The sequence below is a fragment of the Scyliorhinus canicula genome, chromosome 18 (assembly GCF_902713615.1).
Source record: "Scyliorhinus canicula chromosome 18, sScyCan1.1, whole genome shotgun sequence".
Lineage (NCBI taxonomy): Eukaryota > Metazoa > Chordata > Chondrichthyes > Carcharhiniformes > Scyliorhinidae > Scyliorhinus > Scyliorhinus canicula.
In genome coordinates, this window is record NC_052163.1 from 74,507,716 (window position 1) to 74,523,416 (window position 15,701).

A 15,701-nucleotide genomic window follows, 5' to 3' on the forward strand; every position below is an offset into this window, starting at 1 on the left:
TTGAGCCTTCCCCGCCACCTTAATAAGGGAGCTCATATTCTGCAAGGTGTTGTTCCCACCCCGTAAGATACTCGTGGGTTAAAACAGATAGAAACAATATGTGCAAGGGTATGTGAAAAGCACTAAGTCATAATGGCCATTTGGAGAGCACGTGCAGACATGATGACCCTAAACGCCTTTCTGAACTGTAACAATTCTATGATTCTGATAATGAAATCTTTATACTTTCCAATTAGTGTAGGAAGGCGGTATGCCGTGTTGGCCAGGCCAATGGCACGGGTGTGGAGATTGGACAGTTGGGAGTTCATATGGTGAATCCTCTATGTATTTATTCAACCAGAGTTCAGAACTACACCTGCTCTGATCAAAGCAAATTCCTTTCAAAGCTTTGACAAAGTCATCCAGACTTTAAACATTAGCTCCCTTTTGTCTGCACAGATGACCGGCTGAGATTGTCCAGTATTTTCTGGTTTTGTACACCTGCTCTGTACCGTCTTGTTAAAAAAACAGAAATGCTGGCAATGGTGACCAAGGAGCGAAGTTTCTGTTGTCATTGGCACTGCGCCTGGTCTCTACCTCACTGCTAACACCAGGCAATAACCTGTAATTAAATAGCGCCTTTCACCATCTCAGGGAATCTCAGGGTGAACTTTTCTTGAAATGGCCTCACGACAGTGATTTTTAAAAAGCTGACAGCCCTAAGCGAGAGAAGGGGGTAACCAGTGTTTGGGGGCGGTACTGTTGGCGGGCGACACTGCGCCACCGTCCGGTGGGAGGTCCGCAACAGCGCTCCAACATGCACATGCGCGATGAAGAATTTCACACCCGATTCACGCGCACCTTAGGAAGTGCCAGGGAGCCATTTTGTTGCGTCTCCCGTTCCGGTGTTGCGTGAGGCCGAGCGGTTGTAATGGAGGCTGAGAGCGAGACAGCCATGCACAAAATCACCGAGCTCACCACGGTGGACTTGAAAGGCGATGCGCAAACAACCAATGTGAATGCGGAAGGCAATAATAGTGATCTGTCAGAGCGGTTACATCAGGTGAAGGACCAGGGAAGGAAGGGGGCGCGGGAGGAAGGAGGGCCCGAAATTGGGGGTGGGGGCAACGCTGGGCGGAACTGATGACTGTGTGGAGCGGGAGGTAGCCCAGTTTGGGACGCGCGTTGCTGAGGGGGCGTGACGGGGCGTGGAGCGCGTGGCTGCCATTGAGGGAGGGGCGTGGAGCGCGCGGCGGCCGAGGGTGGAGGGGCGTGGAGCACGCGGCGGCTGAGGGGGCGGAGCGTGGAGCGCGCGCGGCGGCTGGGGGAGGGAGCGGCGGCTGGGGGAGGGAGGGGCGACGAGCACGCGGCGGCCGGGGGAGGGAGGGGCGACGAGCACGCGGCGGCCGGGGGAGGGAGGGACGACGAGCACGAGCCCGCGGCGGCTGGGGGAGGGAGGGAGGGGCGACGAACACGCGGCGGCTGGGGGAGGGAGGGGCGACGAGCACGCGGCGGCCGGGGGAGGGAGGGGCGACGAGCACGCGGCGGCTGGGGGAGGGAGGGGCGACGAGCACGCGGCGGCTGGGGGAGGGAGGGGCGACGAGCACGCGGCGGCCGGGGGAGGGTGGGGCGACGAGCACGCGGCGGCCGGGGGAGGGAGGGGCGACGAGCACGCGGGGGCGGGGGGAGGGAGGGGCGACGAGCACGCGGCGGCCGGGGGAGGGAGGGGCGACGAGCACGCGGCGGCCGGGGGAGGGAGGGGCGACGAGCACGCGGCGGCCGGGGGAGGGAGGGGCGACGAGCACGCGGCGGCCGGGGGAGGGAGGGGCGACGAGCACGCGGCGGCCGGGGGAGGGAGGGGCGACGAGCACGCGGCGGCCGGGGGAGGGAGGGGCGACGAGAACGCGGCGGCTGAGGGGGCGGGTATGTTATGGTGTGTGGTGTGATGGATTAGCAAGGCTGGAGAATACCCAGGGGTGGGTTGCAATGGCTGACTTGGTTCATTGTTAACTTGATGTTAGTCTAATGCCTTGCTGCCGAAGGCAAATTGGTGACACTGTACAAAGCCTTCAACAAATTAACCAATGTTAATAGGATCACTGTTTTGTAGATGAGACTTCATAGAACATAGAACAGTACAGCACAGAACAGGCCCTTCGGCCCTCAACGTTGTGCCGAGCCATGATCACCCTACCCAAACCCACGCATCCACCCTATACCCCTAACCCAACAACCCCCCCCATTAACCTTACTTTTTTTAGGACACTACGGGCAATTTAGCATGGCCAATCCACCTAATCAATTTAGCATGGACAATCCACCTAATCAATTATTTATAATCAATAATATTTTACATTGGCTGTAAAGCTTTGCAGTGTTGGAAATATAACATCTGAACAGTGCTGATGGAGGCCATTCGGCCCATGGAGCTTGCACGTCTGAAAGAACACCTCCCTGGCCCCACTCCCCCACCTTATCCCCTGAAGTCCACCTAGCCTGCACAGATTTGGACACTAAAGGGCAATTTTAGCTTGGCCAATCCACCTAACTTGAACATCTAATAATAAGAATAATAATCCTTATTGTCACAAGTAGGCTTACAGCAATGAGTTACTGTGAAAAGCTAACCGTCACATTCCGGCGCCTTTTCGGGTACACAGAGGGAGAATTCAGAATGTCAAAATTATCTAACAGCATATCTTTCGGGACTAGTGGGAGGAAACCCACACAGACACGGGGAGAACGTGCAGACTCCGCACAGACCGTGACTCAGCCGGGAATCGAACTCGGGATCCTGGTGCTGTGAAGCCACAGTGCTAACCACTGTGCTGCCCTCTTTGGTCTGTGGAAGGAAACTGGTGCATGCAGAAATGAGGAGAACATGCAAACTCAATACATGCACCCAGAATCAATCAGTGCCCCTGGTGCTGTGAGGCAGCAGTGGTAACCCACTGTGCCACCGTGCCAAAAAGGCTGCTTGTAAAACTCATAGTATTTCACATTGTTATTCATGAAGGCCCGTCTTCTCAACCTTGCTCTTCGCTTGAGATAATAAATGTGATCGTCAGGTTAAATCACCACCAGTCAGTACCCTCCCCTCAAAGGAGAAAGCAGCCTATTGTCGTCAGGGACAATGGTGACTTTACCATTACCTAGTATTGTAGGAGATATGTTTCAGGATGGCCCTCGAGATGTGAAGCTTCATTGTAAACCCCAAATAGGCAGCTGGATTAATCAGTGGAAGCAAATTGGTTTATTTCTGTTTTCACTCAAATATTTCAAACATGAATTTCAACAGTCTGGGAGCAAAACCCAACAGCTTGTATTTATAAAACATTTATAATGTAACAGCAATGCCCCATGGTAGCAGAAAAGATCCTGTGCCCTAATTGGCATTGAAGAATGAAAATTTATCCAGATCGCTGACCAACTTTAATCTCAAGCAGCACCACCAAAAAACAAATTCACTTCTTATTCAAGTTCAATCCTGCACCATGTTGTGCACTTATTTTTTTTTTTCCTTTTTTTTTTATAAATTTAGATTAGCCAATTATTTTTTTTCCAATTAAGGGGCAATTTAGCGTGGCCAATCCACCTACTCTGCACATTTTTGGGTTGTGGGGGCGAAACCCACGCAGACACGGGGAGAACGTGCAAACTCCACACGGACAGTGACCCAGAGCCGGGATCGAACCTGGTACCTCAGCGCCGTGAGGCGGTTGTGCTAACCACTAGGCCACCGTGCTGCCCTATGTTGTGCACTTATTGACTGCCACTTTTGCCTATAAAAAAGAATGATGTCACTCAAAAAGTAATTAATTGTGAAACATCTTGGTGAAGCTTTGAGATCAAGAAAAGCACTTAATGAATTTTCATTCCCTCTGAGGGAGTTGCTACAAGTCGACTCTGAACTGACATATTCATCATTGCTAACTCTTAAGGAGAGCTAAATATCACAGAATTGTTATGGTGCATCATGCCTGCATCAGCTCTCTAAACTAGCGTCATGATTTGGTGCCATTCCCTTGCCTTTACCCGTACCCCTGCACAGTGCAGAAGGAGGCCTTTCGGCCCATCGAGTCTACACCGACCCACTTAAGCCCTCACTTCCCCGTAACCAATAACCCCTCATCTTTTTGGTCATTAAGGGCAATTTATCATGGCCAATCCACCTAACCTGCCGTCTTTGGACTGTGGGAGGAAACCGGAGCACCCGGATGAAACCCACGTAGACACAGGGAGAACGTACAGACTCCGCACAGCAACCCAGCGGGGTTCGAACCTGGGACCCTGGGGCTGTGAAGCCACAGTGCTATCCACTTGTGCTACCATGCTGCTTCTATTCAAGTAATCATCTAATGCCCACTTGAATGCCTCGATTGAACATACCTCCATCACACTTTCAGTCAGTGCATTCAAATCTCCACTTCCCTGCCTTCTCTCCAAGGCGAATAGCCCCAACCTCTCCAATCTATCTTCATAACAGAAGTTTTTTATCCCTGGAAACATTCTTGTAAACCTCCTCTGCACTCTCTCTCATGCATTCACATTCTTCCTATAGTGTGGTGCCCAGAACTGTACACAATATTCCATCTGATGTCTAACTAGTGTCATGTATAAATTCAGGAAAACTTCCTTGCTCTTGTATTCTATATCCTTATTAATAAAGCCCAGAATACTATATGCTTTATTAACTGCTCTCCACCTCCTGACACCTTCAATGATCTATGCACATTGATCTATGCACATAATACACCCAGGCCCCTCTGCTCCTGCAACCCCTTTAAGAATTTTACCCCTTATTTTTTGTCTCTCCATGTTCTTCCTACCAAAATACATCACCTCTCGGTCTCCTCTGGAGGTTCCCAGCATCACAGATGTCAGTCTTCAACCAATATGATTCACTCCATGTAATATCAAGCAACGGCTGAAGGCACTGGATACTGCCACGGCTATGGGCCCTGACAGTATTCCAGCAATATTACTGAAAACTTGTGCTCCAGAACTTGCCACACCCCTAGCCAAGCTGTTCAGTACAGATGCAGCACTGGCATCTATCCGGCAATGCAGAAAATTGCCACGGTGTGACCTGTACAGATGAAACGGAACAAATGCAACCCAGCCAATCACCGCCCTATCAGTTTACTCTCCATCATCAGCAAAGTGATGGAAGGAGTCATTAACAGTGCTATCAAGCAGCTCTTACTCAGCAATAACCTGCTCAAGGACGCTCAGTCTGGGTTCCGCCAGGGTCACTCAGCTCCTGATCTCAGTACAGCCTTGGTTCAAACATGGACAAAAGAGCTGAATGCCAGAGGTGAGAGTGACTACCGTTGCCATCAAGGCAGCATTTGACTGAGTAAGGCATCAAGGAACCCTAGCTAAACTGGAGTCAATGGGAATACTCCCCATTGGCTGGAGTCATACCTGCACAAAGGAAAATGGTTGTGGCTGGAGTTCAATCATCTAAGCTCCAGGACAACACTGCAGGATTTCCTCAGAGTAGTGTCCTCGGCCCAACCACCTTCTGCTGTTTCATCATTGACCTCCCATCATTTATTTTTAATATAAATTTTGAGTACCTGATTTTTTTCTTCCAATTAACGGGCAATTTAGTGTGGCCAGTCCACCTACGATGCACATCTTTGGGTTGTGGGTGACGCACACGCAGACACAAGTAGAATATACAAACTCCACACGGACAGTGACCCAGAGCCGGGATCAAACCCAGGTCCTCAGCGCCGCAGGCAGCAGTGCTAACCACTGTACCACCGTGCCGTCTACCTCCCTTCCATCATAAGGTTAGATATGGAGATGTTTGCAGACGACTGCACAATTTTCAGCACCATTCGCGACTCCTCAGAAAAGGAAATGGTCCATGTCCAAATGCAGCAAGACCTGGACAATATTTAGGCTTGGGCTGACAAGTGGCAAATTACATTCATGCCACATAAGTGCCAGTCAATGACCATCTTCTACAAGAGTGGATCTAACCATCGCCCCCAAATCTTTCAATAGCATTACCATCGCTGAATCCTCCACAATCAACATCATGGGGGTTACCATTGATCAGAAACTGAACTGGACTAGCAGGTCAAAGCATAGGAATCCTACAGCAAGTAACTCACCTCCTGACCCCACCCAAAGCCTTTCCATCATCTACAAGGCACAAGTCAGGAATCTAATGGAACACTCTCCACTTGCCTGGATGAGTGCAGCTCCAATAACATTCCTGAAGCTCTACCCCATCCAGACCAAGCAGCCCGCTTGATGCTCCTTCCACAAACATTCAAACCCTCCACCACCAATGAACTGTGGTAGCCGTGTGTACCACCTACAGGATGCACTGCAGTACTCACCAAGGTACCTAAGACCGCACCTTGCAAACCCATACCACCACCACCTAGAAGGACAAGAACAGCAGATACCTGGGAACGCGACCACCTGGAGGTTTCTCTCCAAGTCACTCACCACTCTGACTTAAAAATATATCGGCGTTCCTTAACTGTCACTGGGGCAAAACCTGGAACTCCCTCCCTAACAGCACAGTGGGTGTATCTACACTTCGAGGACTGCAGTGGTTCAAGAAGGCAACTTACCACCACCCTCTGAAGAGCAACTAGGGATGGGCAATAAATGCTGGCCTAACCAACAACGCCCACATTCTGTAAATTAATTTTAAAATAACCCTGGTAAACCTCTTTTATACCCTCTCCAAAGTCTCCACATCCCTCTGGTACTGTGGTGACCAGAATTGAACACTATATTCCAAGCGTGGCCTAACTAAGGTTCTGTACAGTTGCAGCGTGACTTGCCAATTTTTATGCTCAATGCTCCGGCTTCTGAAAGCAAGCATGCTGAAATGATGAAGTTGTTTAAGTATTCTTTCTTGACTACCTTCTTCACCTGCGTTGCTACTGTGACCTGTGGACCTGACCAGATCCCTCTGCCTACTCAATCTTTCCTCATAAGACAACCTCTTCATTACAGAAACCGACTTAGTTGGCCACCTGCTTTTGTGTAGTGTACTGTATGATCGAAGAATATCACTGGAGTTATACTGGACATTCCTAGTCTGTTGAATTAGCAATGAGCAAATGGACCACTTGGATCTGCTCATTTTTGTTTCTAGTAACTTGACTCACACAATGTTAATTGCTGTCAACAGACAAAGGAAGAGGCAAGAGGAAATCCTAATGAAATTTCAGACACTCCAGAAACTCCTGTCAATAAAATACCAGAGGAGATGGGCAAAGGTAGGAAATTAAGTAACTTTCTGAAAATGATGAAGTTGTTTAATTTTCTGTATTGGTGTAATTTTCTGGATGTTGGTAAATATGAGACATTTCCATGCTGGCAGTTACAAAGTTGAAATTAAACTGGAAATCAGGTGCTCGATTCAAGTTTAATATGGGTTATATGTAGACCAAAACTCTGGTGACATTGCTTCAGCTTCAGACTTCTGAGAATGCTGCCTGAGATTGGCTGAGTGGTTGCGGTGTCTTGTTAATTGATTGTTTGATTGATCTTTATTGTCACATGTACTGAAGTACAGTTAGGCTATTGAATAGGTACATGGATTACGATAGAATGCTGGGGTGTAGATTGATTTGTTCTTAATCTAGTACAAAAGTTCGGCACAACATCGTGGGCCTGTTCTGTGCTGTATTTTCTATGTTCTACAGTGAAAAGTATTTTCTGCGGCCAAGGGAACGCACACAGTACGTACAGAGTAGACAAAAGAATAATCGACAGAGTACATTGACAGTGGTGCATCAACAAATAGTGATTGGTTACAGTGCGGCTCAAGGGTAAACAAGAGCAGCATAGGGTGTCGTGAATAGTGTTCTTACAGGGAACAGATCAGTCCAAGGGAGCATCGTTGAGGGCTCTAGTAACTGGGGAAGAAGCTGTTGCTGTGTCTGGATGTGCGGGTCTTCAGACTTCTGTATCTGGAAGGGTCTGGAAGAGAGCAAAGCCTGGGTGTGAGGGGTCTCTGACAATGCTGTCTGCCTTCCTGAGGCAGCGGGAGGTGTAGACAGAATTAATGGAAGGGTGGCAAGCTTGTGTGATGCTTTGGGCTGAGTTCACCACACTCTGTAGTTTCTTGCGATCTTGGGCCGAGCAGTTGCCATACCAAGCTGTAATGCAGCAGGATAGGATGCTGTCCATGGCACATCTGTAGAACTTTGTGAGAGTCGATGCAGACATGTCGAATTTCTTTAGTTTCCGTAGGAAGTAGAGACATTGTTGGGCTTTCTTGACTGTTGCATCAACGTGAGTGGACCAGGACAGACTGTTTGTGATGGTGACCCCCAGGAACTTAAAGCTGTCGACCATCTCTACTTCGGAGCCATTGATGTAGACTGGCGGGGGGGGTGTCGTGCTATGCTTCCGGGCGGGGGTTGTCGTGCTACGCTTCCTGAAGCCGATAATTAGTTCCCTGGTCTTTCCAGCATTTGGAGACAGGTTGTTTTCAGTACACCATGCAACCAAGTGATCTATCTCCCTTCTGTAGTCTGATTCGTCATTGTTTGAGATACGACCCACCACAGTCGTACCATCTGCAAACTTCTAGATTGAATTGGAGTTGAATCTTGCCACACAGTCGTGTTTGTATAGGGAGTACAGTAGAGGACTGAGCACACATCCTTATTTCAGACTTCGGGGGCTTTGAGTCCCTCTATGCCAACAGTATTCGTCGCCGGGCTACCCAGGGAAGCAAAGGCCAAGACGTCGGCCTCTTTCACCTCCTGAACTCCCGGGTCCTCTGAAACCCCAAAAATTGCCACCTCAGGACTCATTGGTACCCTAGTTTTCAATAGTCGGGACATGGCGTTCGCGAACCCCTGCCAGTACCCCATTCGTTTAGGACACGCCCAGAACATGTGTACATGGTTCGTTGGTCCTCCGGCACATCTAGCACGTTTGTCCTCCAGCCCAAAGAATGTGCTCATCTGGGCCACCGTCATGGGGCCCGATGTACAACCTTGAACTGGATCAGACTGAGCCTGGTGCATGTTGCAGTCGTGTTTACTCTACTCAAAGCGTCTGCCCATATGCCGTCCACTATCTTCCCCCCCGAGCTCCTCCTCCCACTTAAGCTTCAGTTCTTCGGTCTGCGCCTCCTCTGCTCCCATTAGTTCTTTATAAATGTCGGAGACTCTCCCACCTCTCCTCTGGAAACTACCCTGTCCTGGATCCCCCTTGGTGGGAGGTGTGGGAAGGATGGTACGAATCTGCGTACGAAATCCCGCACCTGCAAGTACCTGAAATCATTCCCTCTCGCCAGCCCGTACTTCTCCTCCAACACCCTCATGCTCATTCCAGGAACAGATCGCCCATCCTCGCAATCCCTGCCCTCCGCCATAGTTGGAACCCACCGTCCATATTCCCTGGGCAAATCGGTGGTTACTGCAGATTGGGGACCAAACCGTGCTCTCGCTTCCCCTATATGCCTCCTCCACTGGCCCCAGATCCATAGAGCCACCACCACTATAGGGCTGGTGGAGTATCGTGCCGGCGGGAGCGGCAGAAGCGCCGTAACCAAGGCTGCCAAACCGGTGCCCCTGCATGAAGCAGCGTCCATCCGCTCCCAAAGTGACCCCGTACCCACCATCCATTTCCTTACCATGGCTATGTTAGCTGCCCAGTAGTAGTTGCTAAAGTTCGGCAACGCCAGTCCCCCATCCCCTCGGTTCCTCTCGAGCATCACCTTCCTCACCCGTGGGGACTTTCCCACCCAAACAAATTCCAGGATAATTTTATCTAGCCTCTTAAAGAAGGACTGCGGAATGAAAATGGGGAGACACTGAAATATGAACAAGAATCTCGGGAGAATCGTCATCTTCACCGTTTGCACTCTCCCCGCCAATGATAGCGGGAGCGCATCCCATCTCCGGAACCCGTCCCTCACTTGCTCCACCAACTGGGACAAGTTTAGCTTATGCAACTTACCCCAGTCTCGCGCTACTTGTATCCCTAAATATCTGAAGCTTTCCCCGACCAGCCTGAACGGCAGCCCCCTCAGCCTACTCTCCTAACCTCCCGCCTGCACTACCCACATCTCGCTCTTTGCCATGTTCAATTTATATTCTGAGAACCGACCAAATTCCCTCAGGGTTTCCATGATTCCGTCCATCCCTGCCATTGGGTCTAACACATATAACAGCAGGTCATCCTCGTATAACAAGACTTTATGTTCAACCCCCCCCCCCTCAGCAGGCCAGCCCTTTCCAGTCCCTTGAAGCTCTCGGAGCAATTGCCAGCAGCTTTATAGCCGGCGCGAACAGCAGCGGGTAGAGGAGGCATCCCTGTCTAGTCCCACGGTGCAGTCTGAAGTAGTCAGATGTCGTCCTGTTCGTCCTCACACTAGCCTCTGGGGCCTGATATAGCAGCCTAACTCAATCAACGAATCCCACCCCGAACCCAAAACGTCCCAGCACCTCCCATAAATAGTCCCACTCAACCCGGTCGAAAGCCTTTTCGGCATCCATTGCTACCACTATCTCTGCCTCGCTGCTCTCCGGAGGCATCATAATCACATTGAGCAGCCTCCTTAGATTGGTCACCTGTTGCCTGCCCTTTAGGAACCCGGTTTGGTCCTCCACAATCACGGCCGGTACACAATCCTCAATTCTAGACGCCAAGATCTTGGTCAGTAACTTAGCGTCTATGTTCATCAAAGAGATCGGCCTATAGGACCCACATGCCTCTGAGTCTTTATCCTGCTTCAGTATAAGCGAGATAGTGGCCTGCGACATAGTCGGGGGTAAGACCCCTCTGTCTCTTGCCTTGTTGAACACCCTGACCAGCACCGACCCCACTATTTCGGAGAACTTTTTATAAAACTCCACCGGGTATCTGTCCGGCCCTGGGGCTTTACCCGGACTGCATGACCTTCAGGCCCCCCAGTATTTCTCTGGTCCTGATAGGGGCTCCCAGCCCGTCTACCAACCCCCTACCTACTCTTGGGAAGGTCAGTCCGTCCAAAAAGCACCTCATCCCCTCCAGTCCCGTGAGGGGTTCCGAGATGTACAGCTTGCTATAAAAGTCCCTAAACACCTTGTTCAGTCCTACCGGGTCCCCCACCAGGTTTCGCTCCCTGTCGACTACCTTTCCTATTTCCCTAGCCGCTTCTATCTTTCTTGGTTGTTGTGCAAGCATTCTGCTGGCCTTCTCCCCATGCTCGTATAATGGAGGAAGTGTTGTTACCTATCCTGACAGATTGCGGCCTGTTGGTGAGGAAGTCAAGGCTCCATCTGCACAGGGAGGGTTCAAGTCCAAGATTGTTGAGTTTGGTTATTAGTCTTGTTGGGATAATGGCGTTGAAGGCGAAGCTGTAATCTATGAACAGCAGTCTGACGTAGGTGCCTTGTTGTCGGGAAGTTCGAGAGTTGATTGTAGGGGCAGAGAGATAGCATCTGTCTAATCCACAGATAGCATCTGTGATAATCCACAGTAACCAGGTCACTGACCCAAAATATTTAGCTGGAGACTTTTATGTCAGTGAACAAGAAGCTTCCTACTAAACAGTTAGCCCGACTCTCCAAAGTTTAAGGACATTGGTCTAACCCACAGAATCATTATTAGCCAACAATCTGATGAGGGATTTTGATAGATGGGTCAAGACACCTCTGTTGGGATCGGTAACCAACGGACACAGATTTAAGATAATTGGTGACATTTCTGCATGGAAACGGGGAACCTTTCAGCAAATTACGCCTAGCTTGAAAAGATGATGGAAGCAAATTCGGTAGTAACTTTCAAAAGGAAACTGATAGGTACTTTGTAGGGATATAGGCTATTGTGAATGCCGAACATCGTAAGATGATTGTGTTTTGAGATTTCTGTATAAGCACCTCAGCTTCGAGACATGCCCATGTGATCCAAGTTCCATGGAGAAAGGAGCTTGAACAAAAGCCATTGCAAGGGACGGGTGGCAGCTTTCACACCGTTCTGCAGTCTCAGAAAAGGGACAGTTCCTGTTTAAGACTCCGAAACAGGTGGGGAAACAGGTGAACTGTTTTTGTGTTAACAACAAAGCTGGATGCTTGTTAGAGCTCAGTTTCTGTTTAAAAGAAATCAAAACAGAACAGAAGGGGCTCTTGATAATTTAAGAAATGAGGAGTCGCCAAAGTGCTTCTGATGATTGGATGCAGAAAGCTCAAACGGGTGGAATGATTGTCAAAGGACACTGGAAGTTTCACCTGGCATGAATGAAAGAAGTGAACCTCTACTGGAGAGCTGGGAATGACTGGGACTGGTCCTGTTGTTAAAACCCCAGAAGAAAAAAGAAGAAATACTTACCTATAACGATCCAGGACTAGGCTCCAACAGTGGCTAGGAGACTGGACCAAAACTCTAATATTTTATTTAAATTTTCTAAGACTGAGGAAAGGATACCTCTCTCTGGGAGTGATTTTAGGGATATGGTATGTTAAAACAAATTTTATTACTAACACAGTATTAAAATATAGTTAACATAACACTAGAAAATAGCTTACAATTTCTCCTTAAACAATGCTAATCAATACAGTGACGCAATAACCCTTAACTGCTATCTTTATTTCCACTCAAACAACAAAACCATCTCAAGTCAGAATCCACTTTTAAATACAGTTAGCAGACTTGGGAATACTTGCTGTAAAGAGAAAGAGAGGTCTTTTGAGACTGCATGAAAGAAAGTGATCTGATACCCTGTCAGAATAATGCAGAATCTCTGTCTGTACTCTTCAGAAACCTTCTCAGATCACCTTCCAGCCAAAAACTAATTGTAAACTTCAATACCTGACTGCTTCAGTCACTGGCTCCTCCCATTGACTACATCATCTTACTCAGCTGAGCACAATGTCTCTAATTATCTACTCCCCAGGGAATCCTCTTAATATAAATAAAAGTCCATCCGCCCAAACGTTTACGATGCTTTAATTGCCCACCTCTGGCTCCAAAAGGCCTAGCTTTCTTTCAAACGGAATTTTAAAAAACATGACTGCAGCAGCCACATACTATCCCAGGCTTTTAATCCTTACTGCACAAATACATACAATACAATATATCTGAAGTTCCTACGTTCATCACATACCTTAAAAGTGGAGATTGGGCCTCCAGAGACTGGGAACTAAAAGTCTCAATAGGCTTCAGCAGTGTCTACGCATGTGCCGGCTCTGGAAAGATCACAGGTGTTCAGATCATTCAGTTTGTGCGTACGTGCTGGCTGGAGAACAGCAGCACGTCCAGTTGGTTGTGATCCTCGTTGAAAAGTCAACAAATGGCCCTGCGCATATTCTCAGTTTATCCTTTTCTGGGTTTTTTAAGTTTAAAAGGAGCCATGCACCTGTACGGAAAAGGAAATGAAAACAAAAGTAAAACAGGGCAAAAAGATCAGATGACCCAGAAGCAAAACGGCAGTACACAGAGGCACAGAAGAAGCAGGACAGGAGCTGCAATGGGCAGATTTCCCAGAACAGAGGAAGTCCCAATAAATTGTGAGGGACAGGTTAAAGTCTGAAGGCGGCAGATAAGTCAAAGAACAAGGACAGGAATCGTGAACTGATCCTGTTCAGTGAAGTTGAGTGAGGAGCAGAAGAAGGGTCCAGATTGAAAATTAGAACTGCTGCAAGCAGACTTAAAGCAATATAAGCTGTGAGAAGCCAGGAGGTCATTGGACACAGCTGAAGGTTGGCGACTCCTTATGTGGCCTGTAAAGCAGTGGTGTTCTGTTGGCACAGCTGGGTATCTGAGCGATTGCATGGAAGGCAATGCTTAAATGCACGTGGCAATCCAGGGGAGAGGAACATCAGAAGGAGAGGTTGCAACCCTGGAGGTGGATCTGTGGTGAAACCATCTAAGAGGGAATGTTGTTTGGGAGAGGTGTTCAAAGAGAGTTCTTCGAGAATGCCTGCTGTGAAAAACAGAGTTCCAGTGAGACCAGCTGGCTCCCGATGTGACAAACATCTGAGGAAGCTGATGAGAGATCCATAGCATCTGGGGTTACATCTGTCACTTGGCTTCAGAGTGTGGGGTGTCTTACCACAATTTGTCTATTCATTTGCATGGACTGTGTACTTGTTTTTGTTTTTTAAAATAAATTTAGAGTACCCAATTCATTTTTTCCAATTAAGGGGCAATTTAGCGCGGCCAATCCATCTAGCCTGCACATCTTTGGGTTGTGGGGCGAAACCCCGTAAACACAGGGAGAATGTGCAAACTCCAAACGGACTGTGACCCAGAGCCGGGATCGAACCTGGGATGTTGGTGCCGTTAAGCTGCAGGGCTAACCCACTGCGCCACCGTGCTGCCCTGGACTGTGTACTTGGAGCATAAGATAGATTTTGTACCTTGTGTTATCCTGATGAACTTGTATATCTATTGTGAGTGAAGGAATAATTTGTCTTGTTTAATAAATGTTTTATTCTTTTGTTAAAAGTACATCAGTTTCTGTACAGTGGCCACCGTCAACTTTCTCAACAAAAAACATAAGTTAGGATCTATCAAGCTGGGCACCACCCTGGTATCTGACTTGCCCAGTAGTAACGTCAGCTGTTGTTGTAACACTGTTGTGCTACATAAATCTGCCAGAATCGTGGCACACAGTGAAAGGCAGTAAGACATTCTGGTTGTGTCCGTTCATGCGGAAGTACGTCTTCTTTCATTAACAGGCAACTACAAAGAGTCTGCACAGAGTCATGATGTTCATAGAATCATACAGCACCTTTGATTCAATGAACAAACAGTGGCTTCTAATGTCCCCCTGGCAAATTTGTTTTCTTTCAATTTTTAAACTCCATAATTTTTCCGATCCTTGATTTGAGTACAACAAAATGCTAGCTTCATATTTATATTTGCTGTAACTGTCATAATTTAAACATGTTCTCTTCTATCCCCCCCATAGAAAAGGAAACTATAACTAAAGATTTGAGGGAAGCTCATAAATCGGTTCTTATGGAGACAAACGCTGAAGACTTGCAGCTATTGGCACAATATATGATTGTCACAGACTCCTATCAGGATGACGATCATTCCTTAGCCAAGCAGCAAGTGGAAAGCATACTTACACTGGATGCGGACAATGACATGCAACTGGATGCACCCGAGGCAGATTCTACACAAGTCACCAAGGAAAAGATTGTGTTTATGACTGGAAATTCAAGTGAGATGGAGGAAAGCATTGAGAGTAGAAAGAAAGAACGATATCCAGAAACTGAGCAGAACAATGGCGAAACCGTGAAAGATGAAGGAGCTGGAAAAGCAGATGAGAATGATCCTTCGATTGTAGTGGATTGTGAACCTAATAAGAGGTTTGCTCATTAGTTCTCAACCTTATTTCTAATCATACTAAGATGATTCTGATCAACATATCTTAAATGGGTCTACGTAACAGTGTTAATTGTGACCTTTTATGTGCTGGCTAAAAGTTCTTATTAGTTTATTTCCTGTTCTGTTAGAGGCTGCATCATTTTTCTTTTTTTTTTCTACTCCCCTGTAACTCAACAGATTAGCCACACAGAATTAAAGTGGTGCCATTCGGCCCATCTTGTCCATGCTAGCCCATAGACACCCAGATGCCATTTCTAATTCCAACTTTCTACACCCAGTCCATAGCCCTGCAGCTGAGAGCGTTTAAGGTGCAGATCCAGGTACTTTTTTAAATGGTTCAGGAAGTTGATGAGAGATCCATAGCATCCAGGGCTGCATTGCATCTGTCACTTGGCTTCAGAGTG

At 48.1% G+C, this 15,701-nt stretch overlaps 1 protein-coding gene across 1 annotated transcript in view; it reads left to right on the forward strand.

The window, feature by feature from the left end:
• The first annotated feature begins 826 nt into the window (after positions 1 to 826).
• LOC119953006 (scaffold attachment factor B1-like) overlaps positions 827 to 15,701 on the forward strand; it is a 77,062-nt gene continuing 62,187 nt past the window's right edge. Inside the window, exons 1-3 of the mRNA XM_038776762.1 lie at positions 827 to 1,042; positions 7,148 to 7,235; positions 14,873 to 15,278. Coding sequence (XP_038632690.1) covers positions 911 to 1,042; positions 7,148 to 7,235; positions 14,873 to 15,278 — 626 coding nt within the window. The 5' untranslated portion in view covers positions 827 to 910. The remainder of the gene's footprint in view (positions 1,043 to 7,147; positions 7,236 to 14,872; positions 15,279 to 15,701) is intronic.